General features: G+C 42.0%; 3 protein-coding genes across 3 annotated transcripts; 1 reads left to right on the top strand and 2 right to left on the bottom strand.

Annotated features, from left to right (window-relative positions):
* Nucleotides 1-51: 51 nt before the first annotated feature.
* Nucleotides 52-3876, bottom strand: LOC120425381 (adipocyte plasma membrane-associated protein Hemomucin-like). The gene is made up of 4 exons (XM_039589896.2): nucleotides 3558-3876; nucleotides 2345-2550; nucleotides 1215-2282; nucleotides 52-976 (listed from the first exon to the last, which is right to left on the bottom strand). The coding sequence occupies exons 1-4, from the start codon at nucleotides 3671-3673 to the stop codon at nucleotides 588-590; spliced, it is 1779 nt and encodes a 592-aa protein (XP_039445830.1). The 5' UTR covers nucleotides 3674-3876; the 3' UTR covers nucleotides 52-587.
* A 4633-nt stretch (nucleotides 3877-8509) lies between these two features.
* On the top strand, nucleotides 8510-12281 carry LOC120425387 (uncharacterized). Its single transcript, XM_039589904.2, has 3 exons — nucleotides 8510-8725; nucleotides 9091-11405; nucleotides 11481-12281. Exons 2-3 carry the CDS (start codon nucleotides 9108-9110, stop codon nucleotides 12060-12062), a joined length of 2880 nt encoding a protein of 959 aa, XP_039445838.1. The 5' UTR covers nucleotides 8510-8725; nucleotides 9091-9107; the 3' UTR covers nucleotides 12063-12281.
* Nucleotides 12282-17834: 5553 nt separating this feature from the next.
* On the bottom strand, nucleotides 17835-18868 carry LOC120425389 (mediator of RNA polymerase II transcription subunit 4). Its single transcript, XM_039589906.2, has 2 exons — nucleotides 18684-18868; nucleotides 17835-18630 (listed from the first exon to the last, which is right to left on the bottom strand). The coding sequence occupies exons 1-2, from the start codon at nucleotides 18752-18754 to the stop codon at nucleotides 17895-17897; spliced, it is 807 nt and encodes a 268-aa protein (XP_039445840.1). The 5' UTR covers nucleotides 18755-18868; the 3' UTR covers nucleotides 17835-17894.
* Nucleotides 18869-20386: the final 1518 nt, after the last annotated feature.

Raw genomic sequence — 20386 nt, 5'->3', positions numbered from 1 at the left:
GCGGTACGCGTACACCAGGAATTTCGGACAGATCAACCAACGGCACCTAACTTTCCTCTACCCTTCAACTCCAATTGAATCAATTGTGTTCGTTTATTTCTCCTTCAGTTAGCGACTACGCGACTTAAAATCTACCTTATTTTTTGCTACTGACTTCAAAAAATGAGTGATCATAAGAACAACGTGATGTGAATGTCAAAACGAGAACAAATTTCGTAATCCCTGAACCGCTAGTAATTTTATCTCGTGAAGCAAAAAAAAATCTTCAAATAAATAGCCTAACTCGTAACTTTTGTGAAAAGCTCGTTCCTAACGTGCAAAATTTCGCCGAAAAACTCTAGATCTGGCTAGTTTTAATTTCACTTTTCAATGTAACATCAGATTGCCCCTTCCCTCTTCGCTTAATCTCTAGTGCTGTGATCATCGACGTGTTAAAATTCCCCCTAAACAACTAAACTGTGTGTGATGCATCTGGAACTGGAATGAGTTTGTAGTTGGCAAAAAAGCTGCACTTTAGAATCTTACTCCGCGCGCGTCACTGGGGCGTCGTGGTTGTGCGCGTTTTCACTACACCCTGGAATGTCGTCTTACAGTTCACCCTGGTCGCCGCCCTTCTTGATGACCTTCAGCTTTTCCTGCTTCGGCTGCGGAACGTCGTTCGGGATCTTCTCGTGGATCGGAGCCGGCTCGGACGGCTTCTTCACGACGGGCTCCTTGGACGGCTTCTTTGCGGGTTTGGCCTTGGGTTGCTCCTCCTGCTTCTTGGGGGCCGGAGTTGGCGCTGGGGTGGGTTTCTCCGTTGGTTTGGGGGTGGTGGTCGTAGGCTTGGCGGCAGGTTTCTCCGTAGGTTTAGGAGTTGTAGTCGTCGTTGTTGGCTTCGGAGCAGGCTTCTCCGTTGGCTTGGGGGTGGTAGTGGTGGTTGTTGGTTTCGGAGTTGTAGTGGTTGGCTTTGGCGTCGTTGTAGTGGTGGTGGTCACTAGGGGTGGAAAACGGTAGGAATTCATGTCTTAAGCGGGAGACATGAGCCTGTAGGTAACTTCGTGAAGGTGTTATTTGCCATGGATGCTTTCATTAATCAAGAACGGAAGTTTGAGCAATTGGGAGATGTTACATTATGGTGCTTTCAGCAGCTTCCGGGGCAGCCTTCATTCAGTTACGCTTCGAGACTCTGCAAAGAACTTGAAAGTTTAAAATGTTTACTATTTTTTACAAACCTGGCTTCTTAGTTGTGGTAGTTGTTGGCTTTGGCGTCGTCGTCGTCGTCGTTGTTGTAGTTGTTGGCTTCGGCGTCGTTGTAGTAGTGGTGGTGGTCGGAGCCTTCTTGGGTTCCGCCTCGAAGCGGACACTCTTGACGCGCACCTTCGGTTCCTGCGCCTTGGGCAGCTTCACTCTGGCCAGATATCGATTGTACGGTGATCCCAGATACAGATAGTCTCCGACTTCGGCAACGTGCGAGATCGATCCGACCGACCGGTCGAAACCGTGCAGCGATCCGAGGATCTGTCCGGTCCAGCTCAGCCGTACGACGGTAGCGCGAGCCGGGTTGAAGAACGTAATCGTCTCAAAGTGTCCGATGGCGTGCAGAAGTCGCGTGGTGTGAATATTGGGGAAAACCTGATGGATGAAGCGGAACGGCATTTCGGCTATGGACAGCATACGGGCCAGGAACTTCCGGATCAGTGGAACCTTGGAGAACAGTCGTGGCAGGGACGGGTTCTCGCCGTCGGCGGCCAACACCAGTGGAGCCCAGATACCTTCCTCGTCGGCGATCAGATTGTCGGTAAGACCTGGTAGTCCCTCAACAAAGACATCACTCTGCAGAGCCTTCTCACCCTTGAGGTACACTCGACGGATCGTAGACGACATGGTCTCGGAAACCAGCACAAAGTCTTCGTTCGGGCTCAGCACCACTCCGTTGGCACAGTACAGCTGATCCAGCAGCACGGTATTCTTCTTCGTCTTACGATCATACTTAAACAACCTTCCAGAAGGATTGGCAAAAATGGTAAACACTCCATCTTGCAGGTCAAAGTCCGACGACGACTCCGTCCAGTAGATATCTCCGTTCTTGGCGACCGCCACACTGTTGAACAGTCTAGGCTTGCGATTCACCGTCTTACCATCTAGCACAAGATCGCGCGACACCAGCTGCTTCTTGTCTCCGTTGGCCAGATTAACCTCCCAAATGCCGTAGTACGCATCCGCCACGATCAGATTGTTACCCTGGGTATCGAACGCCAACCCGAGCGGTCGACCGCAGATTTCCTCCTCCGCAAAAGACTCTAAAACCAAAAAAAAAAAACCTAGAACCAACTTCCTTGCTTCCCAACGAATCCCGCCTTACCGCACGGCCGCCCAAACTTGGCCACGTGCGTGATGTGAGCCCCGTTGATGCGGACCACCTCGCCGCCGTGCACCGTCGTGTACATGTCCTGGCCGCGCACGAGCAGCGCCTCCGGTCCGTGCAGCTTGTCCTCGAACAGGCGCTCGGCATTGTCCAGGTGGTTGTTCGGTTCCAACCCACCGGTGAGCTCCTTCAGCGGAGCTATGCTGTGAGTTGCGAGAGGAAGGAGGGAGTCACGTCACCGTTTTCATCGAGGTCATAACAGGTGAGTTTAGCATGAATGACTTGCTTTGAGAGCTGGGATGGAAAGCTGCGCAAATACAGCGCGAGAAGCGGGTGCTGGAACAAACGAGCTGTTGATCTGCTTGGACATCAGCTGTAATCGTTCAAGCTTTAGATAACCACGTTCGAGTCAGGCCATTAATCAATTGCAGGTGCAGCAAAATCGAACTCATTTTCTGATAAGAAAATAGAGCATCGTTGGGTCATATTTGAAGCAAATTTGTAGAAAGTTCACGCCTCATATTGAGAAACTTGGCAATGAAGAGGTAGTAGCAAGTGAAAAGGTACATAGACGCCCTTGTTTACATGACGCCACTAACGGTTTGAAGGATTTAATAAGCTGTTTTCTTTAGCTGTGATTGGACATGGAGTAGCGAGCTAACCGACCGGGATTTAAACCCCAATTTTCTGCTTGAAAGATGCCCTCGCTAAAATTACTCACTGACCAATTTTAAGTAAGGTTTTAAAGATACATTTTTTGAAGTTAAACACATTTTTAAGACATTATCATGAAGAAAAATTTCAGTCGTCTCAAATTCATTGCGAAGTTTTTAATTTAAAAAAAAACCTTCAATCAATATTAAATTTTTCATTAGAAATATCCACTAAATTTACCAGCAAACTTTCCTCAGTGCATTCTTGATTGCTTCGCAACCAAAAAAAGCCGGCAAACTGAATGGGACAAAGAGAGAGGAGAGACTGCTAATTGGTTGCCGGGGCTGGCTGGAAGAGGAGGCCAGCGATGATGCAAAGGACAAGGTGAACGAAAAGTGGCCCCGGCCAAGGCAGCGTGACGGAGAAAGAAGAAAAAAAAATCGGTGCGTGAAAGTCATCTCATGTCGCACCCAGTTCTGTTATGGCCCTCTCTTGCGGGTCTCTCGAGGCCCACAGTTTCGTGAAGGTGTGTTACGTATTCTGTCGTGACGCTTACCTGAACCCATCGAAGGGGAACGTCGTTTTCGGAGGCAATCCCGGCAGCAGCACGACCAGGAAGAAAAACAAAAGGAAATTGATCACCCGGATCCGGATCTTGTAGAGGAGACCCATCGCGGACACTACACACCACCGGCGGCGACGACTTGCGTGAGAAATTATAAAAGACGAATCACTGGGATTTGTGTGGAAAACCCTCTCCCCCCTGAAGCGGAACGCACACTCTCACTGGGACACGGCGGCAGGAATCTTCCTCCTCCACAAACGATCGAGACTAGACTAAAAAGCACAAAAGTAGTCGGCGATTGATGACACGGCACGAAAAGATGAAGTGTGACAGTTTAAGGAGGGGGGCACGAACGCAGATTACGTGACGTAAACGCTCATGCGAAATTACCATTTTTTAAGTTTTTTTTTTCACTCTACACTGTAACTGAAAATCGCACTTTGCTGAGTTCGTTTTCGCCCTTTTTCATACGATTTTTTCAGTTCGACTGCGATAACACAAAAAAGTGTAATCGTAGTTGAACTGAAAAAATCGTATGGGGAGGTGCGAAAACGAACTCAGCAAAGTGCGATTTTCAGTTACAGTATAATTAATGAGTGTGGCAGAGAAAAGAGAGAGAGACGAAACGAAATTAGAGAGCAGAAGAAATCAGGTCTGGCGAGAGAGGAGTTGAAGATGTGTGCGTGAGAAATCAAGAAATAAAGCAGTCGTGTGTTTTGCTTGCACTTGAAACGACGTGTTGTTATTCCTGATCCGTAATATTTATTGCGCGTATTGAGAAAAAATCAGTTTTGGTGATTTTCTTGTAGGGGTCTCAAAGATAGGAGCGCAAGCGAATTTCAAATTCATCGCAGCAACCGTGTAGATTTCAACTTTCCATTGCTGTCACATTTTTACAAATGTTAAGAAAAATGTCGGTTTCCGTACCAGGTCGAATGGGGCAGAACGCGGGCGTGTTCACCAGTGGCCACCTGTTTCCGGTTCCGGAGTGACCAGCCTGGGTTAGAGGATATCGGCATTACTACAGATGATTATATTTTGCAATTCCATGATGTTTGATTTGTCGCACATTCCGGAAGTGTCCTCCAGTGGCCACGGGTAACCGGTTCCGGAGCTTAATATCCAACATGACGAGTTTCTAGCTAGAACATTATTGGAACCGTTTTTGCGGTACCCTGGAACCGGTTCCGGATTGGCCACAGTTGGCTGGAACCGATTTCAAACTATCAGGGGCTGTATGTAGTGTAGCTATGTGATGATTTACAAAAAAAAATCCGGTTGAAAAAATGGGCCCACTGTTGATTTTGTAACAAAAGCTGTAAAAATCATGTTTTAGTATATTCCACGGGTTCCACTTTGGAAAAATTATCTATACGGGAGCTTAAAGTTGAGGTAATAACCCGTCAAATGCAACCTGCAAGGTCCTCAAATTCGGGTCCTCAAAAATGACTTTTTTCGGTTGTAGTAGGTTCCCGGTGGCCACAGTGACCAAAACCGGTTCTGCCAGTCAGAATCGCAAAGAAGACATCCTAACCTTTCATTTGCGGCCAAGACATCCAAAATCGGTTGAGATTCCGAATTTTGGAAGCCAAAAACATTTCTGGGTCATATAGACCCCAGAACCATAAGTGTATGCATGAAACGAAGGCCATGCCCGGGTAACCTTCATGGAGGTTCTCCTCAGGGCATGCCACGATTAGCGTATGCCTGGGCAGCTGGTTATCCAACGAGGAGGAAACCTGCCCGACGAAACCAACAACGCCCGCTGAGCCTCCGTTCGACGGAACGATACAGCTTGTTGCGAAGATCGCAGATTCCGGCACATGTACGGATGCCAACAAGCCGGCCGCAAAGGTCGCAGAACCGCAGATTCCGTCACCAAAGATCAGTCAGTTAAAACCGACAGCCATCACCAAAAGTCCCATGTTTTTTAAATTTTTGTCGAAGCCTACTCTCTTGCCTTCTCTATAGATTTTCCATTGCGACGATATCTTTCTGCGGCGATTAATTGGAGCGCAGGATTCTAATTTTTCTCGAAATGATTAATATTGTAAAATTAAATCAAATGTCGGGTTTTAGTCACGACACTATTGACTCAGAATTAAATTTTGAACAAATGTCTGTGCGTGTGTTTGGATGTGAGTCCGTGCACCCACAAAATGCACTCGATTATCTCTGAATTGACTGAACCGATTTCGACCGTTTTTGTCTAATTCGATACGTCTTGGGGTCCCGTAAGACCCGAAGTTTTGGCAGTTAATTAATTAAATATATTAATTTTCTTACTACTGTCACACCCCTCGGTTGAGATTCATAATAATTATATTATATAATTATATTTTTAATATTTATGTTTTAGAATTTTAGAATTTCTGAACTCCCGAATGTTTCAATTTAAAGAATTAAAAATCAAATCAAATCAAAATATTTGATTTTTTGTTTTATTTTTCTCATATGATTTTATTTTGAACGTTTTGATGTTTTCAATTTAAAAACTGTTTTTTTTTATTTTCAAATTTCTGATTTTAAGAATTCAGGAAGTTTTAAATTGCTATTACACTCAACCTCCGGTGGTTGGTCACTTTTTCGTTTGTACCCCGTTGGTTGGTCAAAGTCAAACTAAAAAGTGACGAACTGTCACTTTTTACCCGGCGCTCACGAACACTATCAAAACAAACGTTCAGTAGTGTGTGTGAACTCCGTGTAAAGGGGGTGTCAAACTAAAAAATGACGCCGTTCGTTTGACAACAGATGGTGTCAAACCATCGGGGTTTGAGTGTAGTGAGAAATTATTGAACTTCGGTTATCACCGAAGGATTTACAACAATATTTTACGTTTTTAAAACAAATATTTTACCGTTTAGCATGTTTAATAGCCCGGGTAAAAAAATAATAAAGTTGCTCAAATCAAAAATTATATGAGATTGCCCGAAAGAGTACCGTCAACTGGGGCGAATTGGGACACATGGGGCAAATTGGGACAGCAGTTTTAACCATGTTAAAGCATAATATTTTGATTTTTCTGATTGGTTTCGGATAGAACAGACTCAGACCAACAAAATGTGTACATCCATTTCCAAATTTAAAACCTTTAAGTGCTCTAAACACTGCTGTCCCTATTCAGACTGTAGTCCCGATTCACCCCAGATGACGGTACTCAAAATGGAGGCTCAGGCCAAAATTTCAGCCCATTTGGTTGAAAACAGGCTTGCCTTGAGCAGGAACAAGTTTAAATGGGAATTACCCGTAAAACTCAAGGGAATGATGGAAAGAGAGGAATCACAAATCCGTATAAATAATTTCTAGATTGTTCAGGTGTAAACCGAAAACGCGATCAAAAATTAAATTAGAAGAATAAGGCTTTTAACTGCTTATTTAATTGTCTCTGTACAGGCCGCCGCTTGGCCGCCGCACGTTTTAATCATTTTCTGACGTACATTCAATTTTGCAGTCCAAAACCAGTCACTGAAATGAAAAAAATAAATTCTTTTTCAAGTTTTCTTTTCTTGATTTGTATGCACCTACGACAAGGACCAAGATTGTTTACTTTTTGCTCTTTGGTCTGACAGTCTTGGTCTGACAGATTTGGTCTGACAGCTTTATCATGGATTTTGGTCTGGTCTAGGCGAGGGATAGGACACAGCACCTTCCTGGTAAAACTGGAGCATTTACTCGATCAGAGGACGCCTCATGACAATCAGCCATCACGTGGCAGGAAAATAACTTCAAAATCGGCTTCAAAATTACATTTAGCGTTGTTAAGGTGTTTTTGATCAAATATCTGGTTGAATAAAGTGTCCTAGGAATAACAAAACCACTTTAAAAGCAAAAGTTGATTATACCCCCCTGCCACGCGGTGGCTGATTGCCATGAGGCGTCCTCTGATCGAGGCAGCCTTCTTAGTGTGCTTTGATTTTTCCCTATACATTTAACTGGGACCATGAGAATTTCTGCGACGCCGGAATGAATCCGGTTCAAGGCAAGACCAGGGGCCTCGGATCGTCTTGCACCCTTCGGAGGAATCGTTCCCTAGACCATCCCCTAGGACCCCATGGTATGCAATAGTCGTCATTTGTTAACGACTGACTTGTACAGAGCAATTTACCTAAATGCTCCAGTTTTACGGGTTAATTCCCATTTAAACTTGTTCCTGCTCAAGGCAAGCCAGTTTTCGACCAAATGGGCTGAAATTTTGGCCTGAGCCTCCATTTTGAGTACTCTTTCGGGCAATCTCATATAATTTTTGATTTGAGCAACCTTTTTTTTTTTTTTTTGACCCGGGCTAATGTTTAAGTTCCCTTAAAATGTTTTGATTTTTCATGAAATTCCAATGTCCAGTACCACAAATCTGGAGTTTTTTTTGAAAAGGTCCAAGGTCCAATAAACCAAATTTTCAGTTTTTGCTTTTTGGGTGTTTTTAAAACCGCCTTGAATCAGGGATATTGAAAACATCCAAAAAGCAAAAACTGAAAATTTGGTTTATTGGACCTTTTCAAAAAAACTCCAGAAATAAAAGATCCTGCACATTTTTTTTCTTCATTTTTTTAAATGAACTTTAGAACCTTTTTTGTTATTTTGTCACGGTTAGGGACACTATCCGCTTGGAATGGTGTGACCACGACTGAACTCAAATTGATGCACGAAGTTCATCGCGGTTCATCATCGTTTTGTTGACATCCACTAAAAGAGCACCCAAGGATGATGTCACGGTTCTGTAAAATTATTAAACTTCAAAATCTCAAAAGCTTCGCTTAAGCTAATTTTTGGAGGATAATTAGATAGAACATATTTTTAAAAAATCCACAGGATACATTTTAAGACCCATTTAAACATATCTGTGTAAATTGCATTTAATAAAAGAAATTCTACATTTTTCTGTCAACAGAAACTTGTTGAACCAAACATGGTCGCGCCCCTTCCTCACTGACAACCATCAACAGAAAAAGAAGAACCCCAGCAGCAGAAAAGGACTGAAATTTGTGTGGATGGTGCGTCGTTTTTGCATTTTGCTAGCGAAAAAAAAAGTTTATAAAACAATCTTTTGGTGCAAAATTTGCCAACATTTGGTAAATCAGCAACGTTGTGCAACTAGTAACGGCCAGTTTGGTGGTGTTTGAGAATGTTACCGAGGAAATAGTACTTCTTTTTTTTCCTGTGAGGTAAGCACACAAAAATATTTGCTCAATGTTTTAAATTCGTTTATTTTTGTGCTGAAATTGCTGCAAATTTTGTAGGGTGGGAACGTTTGCTGAATTGCTTTACAAAAATTAAAATTTTGATTTTTTGTTAGGCGCAGTTCCGGTAAAATCTTCCTCCTCCACAGAAAAAAAAAAAGAATCTCACTTTTCCTTTCCATCTCCGCAGTTCCGCACGCACCAGCTTCTGCAGCCGAAACCGGTTTCTTACCTTTTTCCACACTCCTTTTTATTATTTTGCACATTTTTCGCGTCGCGATCGCCGAACCAGAACCCCCTTCCTGAAGTCTCTCAGAATGATTTAGTCTCTCTCTCGCTTTATTCTGCAGGTTCCGGACCGTTCGCGATGGCCGCGCACGGCAAGCGGTTCCGCTTCGGTCAGCCGAACCGTGGCCACGAGAGCGTGCTGCTGAAGGTGCTGAACCGGGAACACTCGGGGGTGTTTGCCGGCGGGTTGACGCGCAAGTCACGCGAGCTGCCCTTCCGGGAGGTGCCGGAGCATCTGCACTTTTGCCTGAAGGAGATCGTACCGTACTGTTACCTGCAGGGGCACGTGTTCATGGGGTTGACGGCGTGTGGCCAGTTTTTGATCAGCTATAAGGCTTCGTGCGATTACGACGAGGTCATTACGAGCGAGTACAACTTTTCGTCGAATTATAAGTACGAGTTGTACTTTTGGATTTATCGGCCGCACTTTCTGCTCAGCAAGTACTTCCAGGTGTGTCTGTTTGATGACCACGGGGTGGACGACATCAAGACGGTGTCGATGACCCAGTGGAAGACGGACCAGCGGCTGTTGTTGGTGCATGGTGCGAGCGAGAAGGACGATTGCGATTCGTACGTGACGGTGGTGCGAGTTCCGACGCTGGGTTGTTTGGACTGCAGGAAGTTGCGGGACGAGACGGCGGAAGAGGATGGCGGCGAGAACCGGGTGGACATTCTGTGCATCAAGTGCAACATGACGATCCACACCAAGTACAGGAATTCGGACTCGGGACCGAGGTTCAACCCGCGGTATAATTTGAACTGTCCGGGTTTTATCATCATGAGCGAAAACAGCTTCATCCACACGGTCAACATTCGGCTGGACATGAGTCGTTGTCCGGCGAGGCGACCCGCGGCGAGTTCCGCAGTCCTGAGTAGTAAGTACATTTCGCAATATCCTCCGCGAGAACCAACTCCCACGAAAGAGCCGCAGCCAAAAGTTCCAATCCTCGCTGCAACGGCACCGCCGAGACCACCAACTCCCGCCGCGGCACCACCACCACCACCACAATCTTCCCTGAGCATCGCCGACCAAATAATTGCCGACTTTGCCGAATATGAGACTGAAACCTGCGAGTCGCGGGGCGCCACCAGACTGTCTTCAACAAGTTCCTCGTCAACGACGACCACCACGACCACCTATCCGGAAAACTTTGACGAGTTGGTCATTACGTGCACGCAGCAGCCGTTACGGCCGTCAATGGCGTCTCCGCCGCCGAACGTCCGCCTCATGAACCATCGCACCAACACCAACATCGAGTTACGGATCACTTCTCCCGAAGGGAGTGGTGGCGGCGGCCAAACGCCCAAATCGTACGTCACCCGGGTCGATCTCCAAGCCACCGCCAGCAGCAGTAGTTCCTCGGGGTCTTCCGGTCGGACGCCACTCCGACGGCGATCCTACCTGGCCGCATCGTCCCGTTCGCCAACCGAATCAAACAACGTTCCTAGCACCAGCAATGCGGCCGCCGCCAAGGCGTATGAGTTCTCGGAAGACACGGAGCCGGGCGAGAAAATCAGCACCTTCCGGAAGCGCCGTCTAGCGGACAAAAAGTACGAATTCTCCGAGGACAGCAGCCACGGCGACTCGGTCATCGTCCCGTTCAACCGGCTACGAGCGCGCGGCCAAAACCCCGCCGGCTTCGAAATGACCACCCATCTGCACCGCGCCTCCCCAAGCCATGGCTTCCGATCGCCGTGCGGATCCCCAGTCGGCAATCGCTACCTCCGATCACCACCGGGAATCCGATCCCCCAACTACTACCGGCACCACTCCCCGGTCGCAACTCCATCGTCCAACCCCCGGCCCCAAACCGCAGCTCAACTCATCAAAATGTCCAACTTTGACCCGAAGGACTACATCTACTCCGGCAGCTTGACCACCACCACAACTTCCACCAACTCCGACCAAGACATCCCCAAGTTCTTCATCGACGCCATCCACAAGTTCAACGAGAAGAAGCTCCAAGCCGCCGCCGCCGAGGGCAACAACGAAAACTTCAACTCTGACAACCTGCTGCCCTCCTCCCTCAAACCGGACCCGGTCCAAGTAAAACCGGAAAAACCAATCTGCTCGAAAAAGATCGTCAAAATCTTCGTCGAAGAGGACGACGCCAACTCGGTGGTGACCACGGAAGAGGACGACTGCATCTCGCCCGGCTATCACACCTCGCTCCCGATGGAAGTTCACGGATCGTGCTACTCCACCATGCAGATCATCTCGCCGGCCTCCTTCCAGAAGCTGCACTGCCCCGCCGTCGTGGTCACGCAGAACTCGTTCGACATGGAGACGTTTTCGTTTCACGTCGCGAACCACATTTGCGCCAAAAGTGACAAAAAGTACGGCATTCTGTTCGATTCGGCGTACGAGCTGACGCACGTAAGTATCGAGGGCTTCAATATGCTACCCTCGAACTGAACACATTCTCATCACCTTCCTCTTCCCCCCTCCCAGGTCTGCCCCCTCACCGAAACCGTCACCTGTACGATGGTGCTCCAGTTCACCGCGAGCGACACCAACAAGGCGAGCAAGTGCCACAACTGCCTCACCACGATCGACTGTCCGACGCACCGCAAAATCTACCAGTGCCGGTCGCTCTTCACCTGGAACATGGCGACCGGCGTTTGGACCGTGCTCGATTACGGCCACCTCGGCAACGGGCCCTATCTGGAGCTGAAGAAGCTCGCCTCGAACTACAACCGGCTGCTCGGCGAGTTGCGCTACTTTACGCGCAAGTTGTTCGGCAAGGACAGCACCGCCCAGGACATGGCCCGAACCTACGAATATCTGGGCCACCTGCGCGTCCTCGACTGCAACAACGAGAAAACCAAGCAGCGGCTGGTGGATCTCGTGCACATGATCGAGTTCTACCGGAAGCAGCGCGCTGGTGGTGGCGAAAGCGACGACAGCGAAGAGGAGGACAGCGAGGACGACGACTCTATCAGTACGGTAGGTTCCGATCGGGACGATGCCAACACGGTCGTGGGCGAGGCAGGCCTCACGTCCGACACGGTTAGTGATGAGGATGATAATTAGGGTTAGGCGGTTAGGAATTTTTAAAACATCGTGATACAAGATATTGTCCTCCTTCTCTCTACCCATCTCTATTCTACGTATATTGTGGTAAGCAAATTTTTAGCGTGTACATTTTACCCCACACAGGAAAAAAACACTATTCCGCTCAAAAGAATAGCAGCGAAGTGCGCCGCAACACCACTCAGTTTAAAAATAAATTGTATTTATTGAATCCCCCAACTCCAACCATTTCCACTTGAACTGAAACAGTAGATGTTAAAACGTTTAAAAAGCTCGCACTTTGAGACGCACTTTTGGCGATTTCGTTCTTAAAATATCAAAAGTTTTGAGATTACAACGTCTCAACCCCACTGAAAAAAGTATGGTTGAGCTTATTTTAAGCTTAAAATGAGCATCCTCTCTTCAGAGTGTCGCAAAGAAATCAAAGATCTGTCGCGTTGAAAGATTATCTTTGCTAACGATTTATCGGTTTAGTTTCACCAAAAATCGATCGATTTTAGTTAAAACGTTCAAGCGTGGGCAGAACAGACGCTTTGTGTACCGTGGTGATTAAATGCACTTGATCGTAATTTTTCGACTCACGGTCGTTATTTGTCAACGCAAAAGCAATCCACATTCAAAAATTTAAAAATTCATGAATTAAAAAATTCAAAAATTCAAAAATTTAAACAATTTATGATTAAAAAATTCAAAAATACAAAAAAAATCAAAAATGCGTTAAAAAAGCGTATTTTTCAAAAATTCAAAAATTCAAAATTTCTGAAACTCAAAAATCCAAAAATTTAAAATTTTTAAATTAAAAAATTCAAAAATCAAATATACAATAAAAATCAAAAATGCGTTTAAATAGCTTATTTTTTTTCAATTTGTGTTTTCATCAATTTTTATCAATCTTTTTAAGTTTTTTTTTAAATTTTTCCAATTTTTTTAATATTTTTTTTAATTTTCTGAAATTTTAATTTTTTCTTGAATTTCTTGTAATTTGTTAATTTTTTTAAATGTTTTTAATTTTTTTTATATGCTTAAAATTTTTGCTTTTTTTTAATTTTGTCATTTTTTAATTTTTTTATTTTTTTTTTATTTCTTTTTTTCTTTTTTTTAGTTTTCTCTAATTTTTTAAATTAATTTTTAAAAAAAAATTTATAGTTTTATTTTTTTATTTTTATAGTTTTGTTTTAAATTTAGATTTTTTTTAAATTTTGTATTTTTTTATAAATTAAAAAAAAATCATTTTTTTAAAAAAGCTTTTAAAATTAAAAAAAAATAAAATCTTTAAAAAACATTTGAAACTTCTTGTTAAGTTTTTTTAATTTACTTAATTTTTTTTAATATATATTTTTTTTAATCTGTTGATTTTTTTTAATTTTTTTGTTGTATTTTTTGATTTTTTTTAAATTTTCTTTTATTTTTTTTTAATTTTTTTTTCTCTATTCTCCTGGTTTGCTACTGCGGCAAATGGAATGATGCACGGAAAACTGTATTATGCACGGAAAAAAAATTAAATTTATGTATAAAAAAATTAAAAAAATGACAAAATAAAAAATTTAAATTAAATAAAAATAATTTTAAAATAAAAAAAAAAATAAAAAATACAAAAAAAAGGATTCAAAAACAAAATTATTTTTTTTTAATAAATTTAAAAAAAATAAAAAAAAAATAAATTTTAAACAATTTAAACATTTCAAAAAATTTTAAATATTTTTCCATGCATGATCCGTGTGAAATTTTTTTTAAATTTTTTTGAAATGTTTAAATTTTTTTAAATTTTTTTGTTTTTTTTTTTGATTTTTTTTAAATTTTTAAAATATTTTTAATTTTGTTTTTGAATCCTTTTATTTTTTGCATTTTTTTTATTTTTTTTTTATTTTAAAATTATTTTTATTTAATTTTAATTTTTTATTTTGTCATTTTTTTAATTTTTTTTATACATAAATTTAAATTTTTTTCCGTGCATGATACACTTTTCCGTGCATCATTCCATTTGCCGCAGTAGCAAACCAGGAGAATAGCGGGTAGCAAAGTGAAATCCCGAAGAACTGAGAGCAAATTCGCTACCGCGACAGGTACCGCGGTGGGGTTGATGTCGGGTGCAAATTTGATTTGCTTCGATGTTTGCTACCCGCGCTGAAGATGCACTAAAATATTTAGCATTTTTAGAATTTTGAAGCTTTCAATCTAGAGTTTTAAAAAAGAGGTCCTATACGCTATTGTGTTTCATAGGTTTATAGGACCTATTAAAAAAGCTCTTGAAATATTTAATAAAATTATCCTTGTTTCTTTATTTTTATTTTGTTTTTTTTCTCTGTGATTTTTTGTTTTTTCAAATATTTTTAAAATTTTTAAAAAAGCTTGATTTTTTTAACAAAAAATATATTTTTAATGTTAAAAAAGGCTAAAAATGTTTGAATATTTCAAAATTATTGAAATAATTGAACATAAAAAAAATTAATACTTTTAGTTCATGCAACGGCCTTAAGTGCAACTGAAATAATAAATCGTTGCATAGAAATATTTTCAACATTTTTTCCTTGAATTTCAATTAAATTTGAATAAATTTTCGTCTTCCTCAATCAAATGTTAATAAGTATGAAATGCCTTTATTTTTGCTATTTTTAAAGTTTTCTACTTTAATCCAATTTGAACGTTTTATAACTCAGAAATGTTTGATGAAAATTTTGACGGAATTACACTTTGTATGACCCAATCTCACCCCTAGACCCCTAGACCCAATGTTACCTCTGATAAAGATACTAACAATATAAAATTTCACAAAAAAAATAAAACTAAACCTTAATTTTTTAAAATTTAAAATCACTTTACAGATGTGTCAAAGGGCCATTTTACAGGGTCTTTCAAAATGGGCCCGCAGGCCATACTTTGGTCACCCCTGGTATAAGGCCTTCTAGATCCAGTGAAAAAATATATAATTGGGTCCTAAAATGAAGCTTAGATTGCTGATATTATTGTTTACAGCGATATAGCTTATTTTTCTGAGTACAATGACCCTTTGTACGAGCACAAAGTGTTTAAAATGGATTTTTAAATCAATTTTGAAAAATTAACCTCGCGGTCCTTCTTGACAGAAAAGCTCCTACTTGACAGCTCGTTCCAAGGGGACCACAGTTGATCCATCGAAAAAATATTGTCTTGTCAAAAAAACAAATTTGCATTAAAATGAAAAAAAGTGCTCAGAAATGGGTTTTAATCGTGTTTTTTACCGTTGTACATAAAAATCGACATAGGACTTTAGTACCCAATTTAACCCAAAAATGACGAACTCCTCGTCACAGTGCAAACAATGAAGTAGCTATTACATTACTGCAAAAAAATACAAACAAACTCGCACAAGGCAAAATGTATGCAGGCTGACGTTTGTGCAAACAAGCAAAACAGGCAAACTGTCAAAAAGGGCGAGTTTGGTTGTTTGTTTGCAGTTGTGTAATAGTTCCTTGATCGAGCACGAGCCCCGCGAAACATGTTGGCTGACGTATCGGGCAGTCAGACAAAAAAAATGCTAGAAAGAGATAGCAGATCTGATGCAAACAATCCCACGGCTGTAAATATCTGACTAGAAAGCCTTGTTACAAATTTCGATTGTAATTTCTAGATCGAGTGCAACAATCACCACGTAGGGGAGTTTGGGGTAATATGGACAGTGGGGGTAATTTGGACACCCCTTTAAAAATCACGTTTTCTTTGGATATAAAGTGAAAACAGCAATTTAAGTGATAAGGCTTAGACTAGTAATGGCCTAGAAGTATGGACAAACCAAAAAAGTTGGAATAGGTTAAGTAGTTTTGGTATAATATGTAAAAGTTTCCAAAGGCAGGTTGGCACTGCCTTAAGTTCTAATATTTGAGGGTTAGGAAATAAGGTTTTGCAGGGGTTATATGACAAAAAAGTGGACAATTCTTGTTTAAGGGGGTTGCTTGGACGATGCCTGAGATATGTACGTATAAAAATTGCGCATTTTATCCATTTTTATCATCAAAAATGGCAATTTATGATAGAATATGCTATGGGGGTAATTTGGACATGGCTTGTGGGGTAATTTGGACATACCTGAAAGTCTACCTGTCAGGCAACAAAAAATAACTTTCATGGTTGGATGAGTTTTTAAAGGGATTTAGCTAAATTGTTTTGTGAAAGTTCTCATTGTTCACATTCCTTTTTGATTGTTTTGACATATTAAATCCCTCTATTTAATATGTCAAAACAATCAAAAAGGAATGTGAGCAATGAGAACCTTCACAAAATCCCTATTTTTTAATTTAGATAAATTTAATCCAATATTCGAATTGATGAAAATCTGATAACTGTACATTTGGCGTTCAACAAGACTCTAATGTTGATTGCTTTTAATTAATTTCTTTAATATTTTTAATTTCTCTGCTGGTTTACAATAATATTTAAATTTGAAGGGCTACAGAATGTAAAATTAAAAAAAATGATATTTCTAGGCTAATAAATTCTATAAAAAGATTGATTTATATAAACAAAAAAGATACCTTAATCACTAAAAACTATACTTGTGCCTAATCCAAAATCAATGTTTAAATCATTTCAGTATTAAGATTAAATTATGTATACTACACTGAACTATTTGTTATCTTCCTATTGAATTATAGTTCTATCACAAAATCATTATTTAAACCTTTGATGAAATATTGTGAGCAAAACAATACTTCAAAATATAAAGCAATTACAAAACCAGGTTGAAGGATAAAAAACATGCTCAAAAAATCAAATGTTAAACTTATTCCTCAACATGTGTCCAAATTACCCCACAAAAGGTGTTCATATTACCCCACAAGGTATGTCCATATTACCCCACAAGGCATGTCCAAATTACCCCACAAGGCATGTCCAAATTACCCCATAGGGGTGTTCATATTACCCCCACACAAAAATGTGGGGGTAATTTGGACACCTTTTAATTTTTGCGATAAAAATGGGGTTTTCATCAAAATTTATCGAAATTAATGAAATTTTGCCATCAAATATGGTCTCTATTATCCTGTGGTGTCATCCACATTCGTTTAAAATATCCATACAGCCCGTGACAGAGCAATTTCCTTAGGGTGTCCAAATTACCCCACACTCCCCTACAAGTTCGCATTGCAACATTTTTTTTATTTATGTGTTTAGCTTTTTTTTTAACGAATTCGATTGTTTAGAATTTTAGATAATCGGTGAAGTTACAATCTGGTACTATCGGTCAAAATTAACAAAGTTGTATCGAAATTCGGTTGTCAGATGAACAATAATGAACCAAAATCTGTCATAATCAGTTTTAACGAGTCCGTCTAAAAAAATTAGGGTGTTGCTTTAAAGAATCCTACATTCTTGGTGAATTTGAGGACAAGTTAAAATAAAATCAAAAGTGCGTCAAAAAGGTGCCAGCAAAAAAATAGAAGATAGAGTTTGATACAACATTAACATGTTCCGAGAACGAGAATGCTCATTAATTCATTAAATGAAAAGAAATAAAGAAAAACACAGTTTCTATAGCCCATCTAGGAGCTAAGTAAGTAGGTATGTTAGAATAAGTTGCAATTGAGAGAGACATCGAAGAATTAAGTGGCGGAGAGTTCCAGAGATATTCGTGTTCTACTGCTAGAAGTGAGATAAAAATGTGACGTTTAAAACAGTTCGATATTTCTGCAAGACTTTTTTTTCTTTGTGGTTCACATTGAAAACAAATAAAACGTGCTGTGTAAAATTATTTGCAGATTTGCCGTCATCACTCTCTAAAACAATCCAAACTTCCCGACCGTTTTCTTTGTCTAACACAATAAGAATGATTTATTCGACTTAACATAAATTAGAAGATCACTGCGAGTCGCTCGAGCTGGAGCTGGAACTGTCGGTGGACATGACCTCCACGTCATCCTGGCCGCCGGCGCGGGTGTCCAGCGGAACCGACGACCCACCGCCCATGGTCATGTGCAGCTCACCGGACGGATGCCACGCGAACTGATTCTGCGCCGAGGCCGGAATCTCCCCGGTGCCACCACCGGAACTTCCCCCCGGGGTCGTCCCCGAACCGCCAGCTGCCCCCGTTCGGTTGATTTCGCCGAGGCTGTTCTGGCCGGCCGGATTCTGGTGCCCGTTGATGGTCAGGTCGGACTTGCCGAGGAAGCCCAACCGCATCTCGATGTCCGTCGGGTATGGCCGCCGCAGGTCTCCCTGTTGCCACGTTAGCGGGGCGCAGATCGCGTTCGAGGCGCTTATCCGGTGCGCAAACTTGATCAGCTCGTCCGACGAAACCGGCCGCTTGGTGGCCTTCGCGATGCTGGTGAGCTTCTGGCGCGCCTGGAAGATGGACGTGGCCAGGATGTGTTCGGCTTCCTTTAGCTGCTTCTGCAGCTGGTTAATTTCCTCGTCCTGATCCCGAACTTGGTCCCGCAGGCCGTCCATCTTCCGCTCGATTCCGGCCTGGTCCGCCGCCAACTGCAGCGTCGATTTCATCTCCTTGTCCTTGGACACGAGCAGCTCCACCAGCTGGGCATGGTCGGCGCTGGAAATCTTCTGGTGCTTCGGAGCGATCGTATTCTCGATGAGTTCCCTGAAAGAAGCAAGCGCCGGAACATATGGACCCAACCGACCTCAAAAACTCACTTGGAAATAATCTCGATATCGTCCACGATGGCCAGCAGGCGCTCCTTGGTGCTCAGATGGTACGAGGACATTTTTGATTGATTTTAAAGCGCAAAATTGGGAAGAAAACTTGGCAAATCGACAAACCACGGGGATCGCTGCTCCGGCGGCTTCGTTCGACTCTCGAAAACGAAGCGTAAACAACGCGAAAAAGTGACGTTTTGCGTCAGTCGAGTCGCGGTGCGTTTAGTGACTTTTTTTTCAAAGCGTGTTCATCGCTTGTGGTTCATTCCCTCTGCAGATCATGAGATATGTTACAGATTTTTGGCAGTCTCATCCGTATCATCAAATCGATGTTCACTAGGGTGGTCATAATCCGGGAGGGAGCGATTTCTTGGGGCTTTTATCTTCACCCTCTCTGGCTTGCTTTTGCTGCCGCTGCTGCCCATTTGATTTTTTTCTTGACCGGCTCCTTCCGAAGTGCAGATACCGCTTTAAGGCTAGTATGCAGATCGGAAGGAAAGGGGTCAAGAAACAGCTTTATGAACAGCAGAACAAAGGAGAGGGAGCGATTTCTTGGGGCTTTTCTTCACCCTCTCTGACTTGCTTGCGCTGCCGCTGCTGCCCATTTGATTTTTTTCTTGACCGGTTCCTTCCGAAGTGCGTACCTTACATTAAGCGGTATACGCACTTCGGAAGGAACCGGTCAAGAAAAAAATCAAATGGGCAGCTGCGGCAGATAAAGCAAGCCAGAGAGGGTGAAGAAAAGCCTCAAGAAATCGCTTCCTCTCCTTTGTTCTGCTGTTCGTAAAGCTGTTTCTTGACCCCTTTCCTTCCGATCTGCGTACTAGCCTTTAAAGTGGAATATCTTTCGACAATCAAAACGGATTTGCAAACCCTAAAAGCGTTTTAAAAGTGAGAGATTTTTCTAAAAATTAGTTATAAAAAAATTGTTTAAGGATCGATCCCCCTAAAAGACCAGATCAATAAAAAAAATCTGCCACTTTTAAAGTGGAATATCTTTTGACAATGAAAACGGATTTACAAACCCTGAAAGCGTTTTAAAGGTGAGAGTTTTCTCTACAAAGTTGTTATAAAAAATATTTTTTTAAAGATCGATCCACCTATAAGGCCAGATCAATTAAAAATCTGTACCAAAAATCAAAAAAATATTTTTGCCTTCCTCACGTTACTGAGAAAAAGCTATAAAATCACTCGAAAAATGAATTTCTCAATTAGACCTCCTAGACCCTCCTTCATGTATACCTATCGACTCAGAATCAAATTCTGAGCAAATGTCTGTGTGTGTGGTGGGATGTTGATCAAAAAACTGTCACTCGATTATCTCGACATTGGCTGAACCGATTTTGTCCGTTTTGGCGTCATTCGATCCGTCTTGAGGTCCCATAAGTCGCTATTAAAAATTATGCAGTTTAGTTAAGTACTTCAAAAGTTATGCTAAAAAAAACGATTTTAACAAAAGTCCGGAAGATTGTAAAAAGGGTGGTTTTTGTAAGAAAACCCGTCATGCTATACATTTTCAGAATGGTATTTAAAAGACATTTCCAATGCACCCAAGACATCGAAGATCTGACAAATCTATCAAAAGTTATAAGCAGTCTCCCTATTTAGGATATCTAGTTTTGGTAGGCTCATCTGCGTAATCGGCTTTTACAGATTTTTCAGTCTTCCTCACACAAAGTTCAATTTCCCACGACCGGCAA

Source organism: Culex pipiens, chromosome 1 (assembly GCF_016801865.2).
Source record: "Culex pipiens pallens isolate TS chromosome 1, TS_CPP_V2, whole genome shotgun sequence".
Taxonomy (NCBI): Eukaryota; Metazoa; Arthropoda; class Insecta; order Diptera; family Culicidae; genus Culex; species Culex pipiens.
This window is presented reverse-complemented; position numbering and strand designations above follow the sequence as displayed.

What these genes read in the sequence shown, in the direction of transcription:
- LOC120425381 (XM_039589896.2), bottom strand. Translation starts at nt 3,673, where the DNA reads ATGGGTCTCCTCTACAAGATCCGGATCCGGGTGATCAATTTCCTTTTG. An exon ending in TTCCCCTTCGATGGGTTCAG is followed by an intron (nt 2,551 to 3,557) that starts GTAAGCGTCACG and finishes CGCAACTCACAG; the next exon opens with CATAGCTCCGCTGAAGGAGC. An exon ending in TACCACAACTAAGAAGCCAG is followed by an intron (nt 977 to 1,214) that starts GTTTGTAAAAAA and finishes TTCCACCCCTAG; the next exon opens with TGACCACCACCACTACAACG.
- LOC120425389 (XM_039589906.2), bottom strand. Translation starts at nt 18,754, where the DNA reads ATGTCCTCGTACCATCTGAGCACCAAGGAGCGCCTGCTGGCCATCGTG. An exon ending in GATATCGAGATTATTTCCAA is followed by an intron (nt 18,631 to 18,683) that starts GTGAGTTTTTGA and finishes TGCTTCTTTCAG; the next exon opens with GGAACTCATCGAGAATACGA.
- LOC120425387 (XM_039589904.2), top strand. Translation starts at nt 9,108, where the DNA reads ATGGCCGCGCACGGCAAGCGGTTCCGCTTCGGTCAGCCGAACCGTGGC. An exon ending in CGGCGTACGAGCTGACGCAC is followed by an intron (nt 11,406 to 11,480) that starts GTAAGTATCGAG and finishes CCCCCCTCCCAG; the next exon opens with GTCTGCCCCCTCACCGAAAC.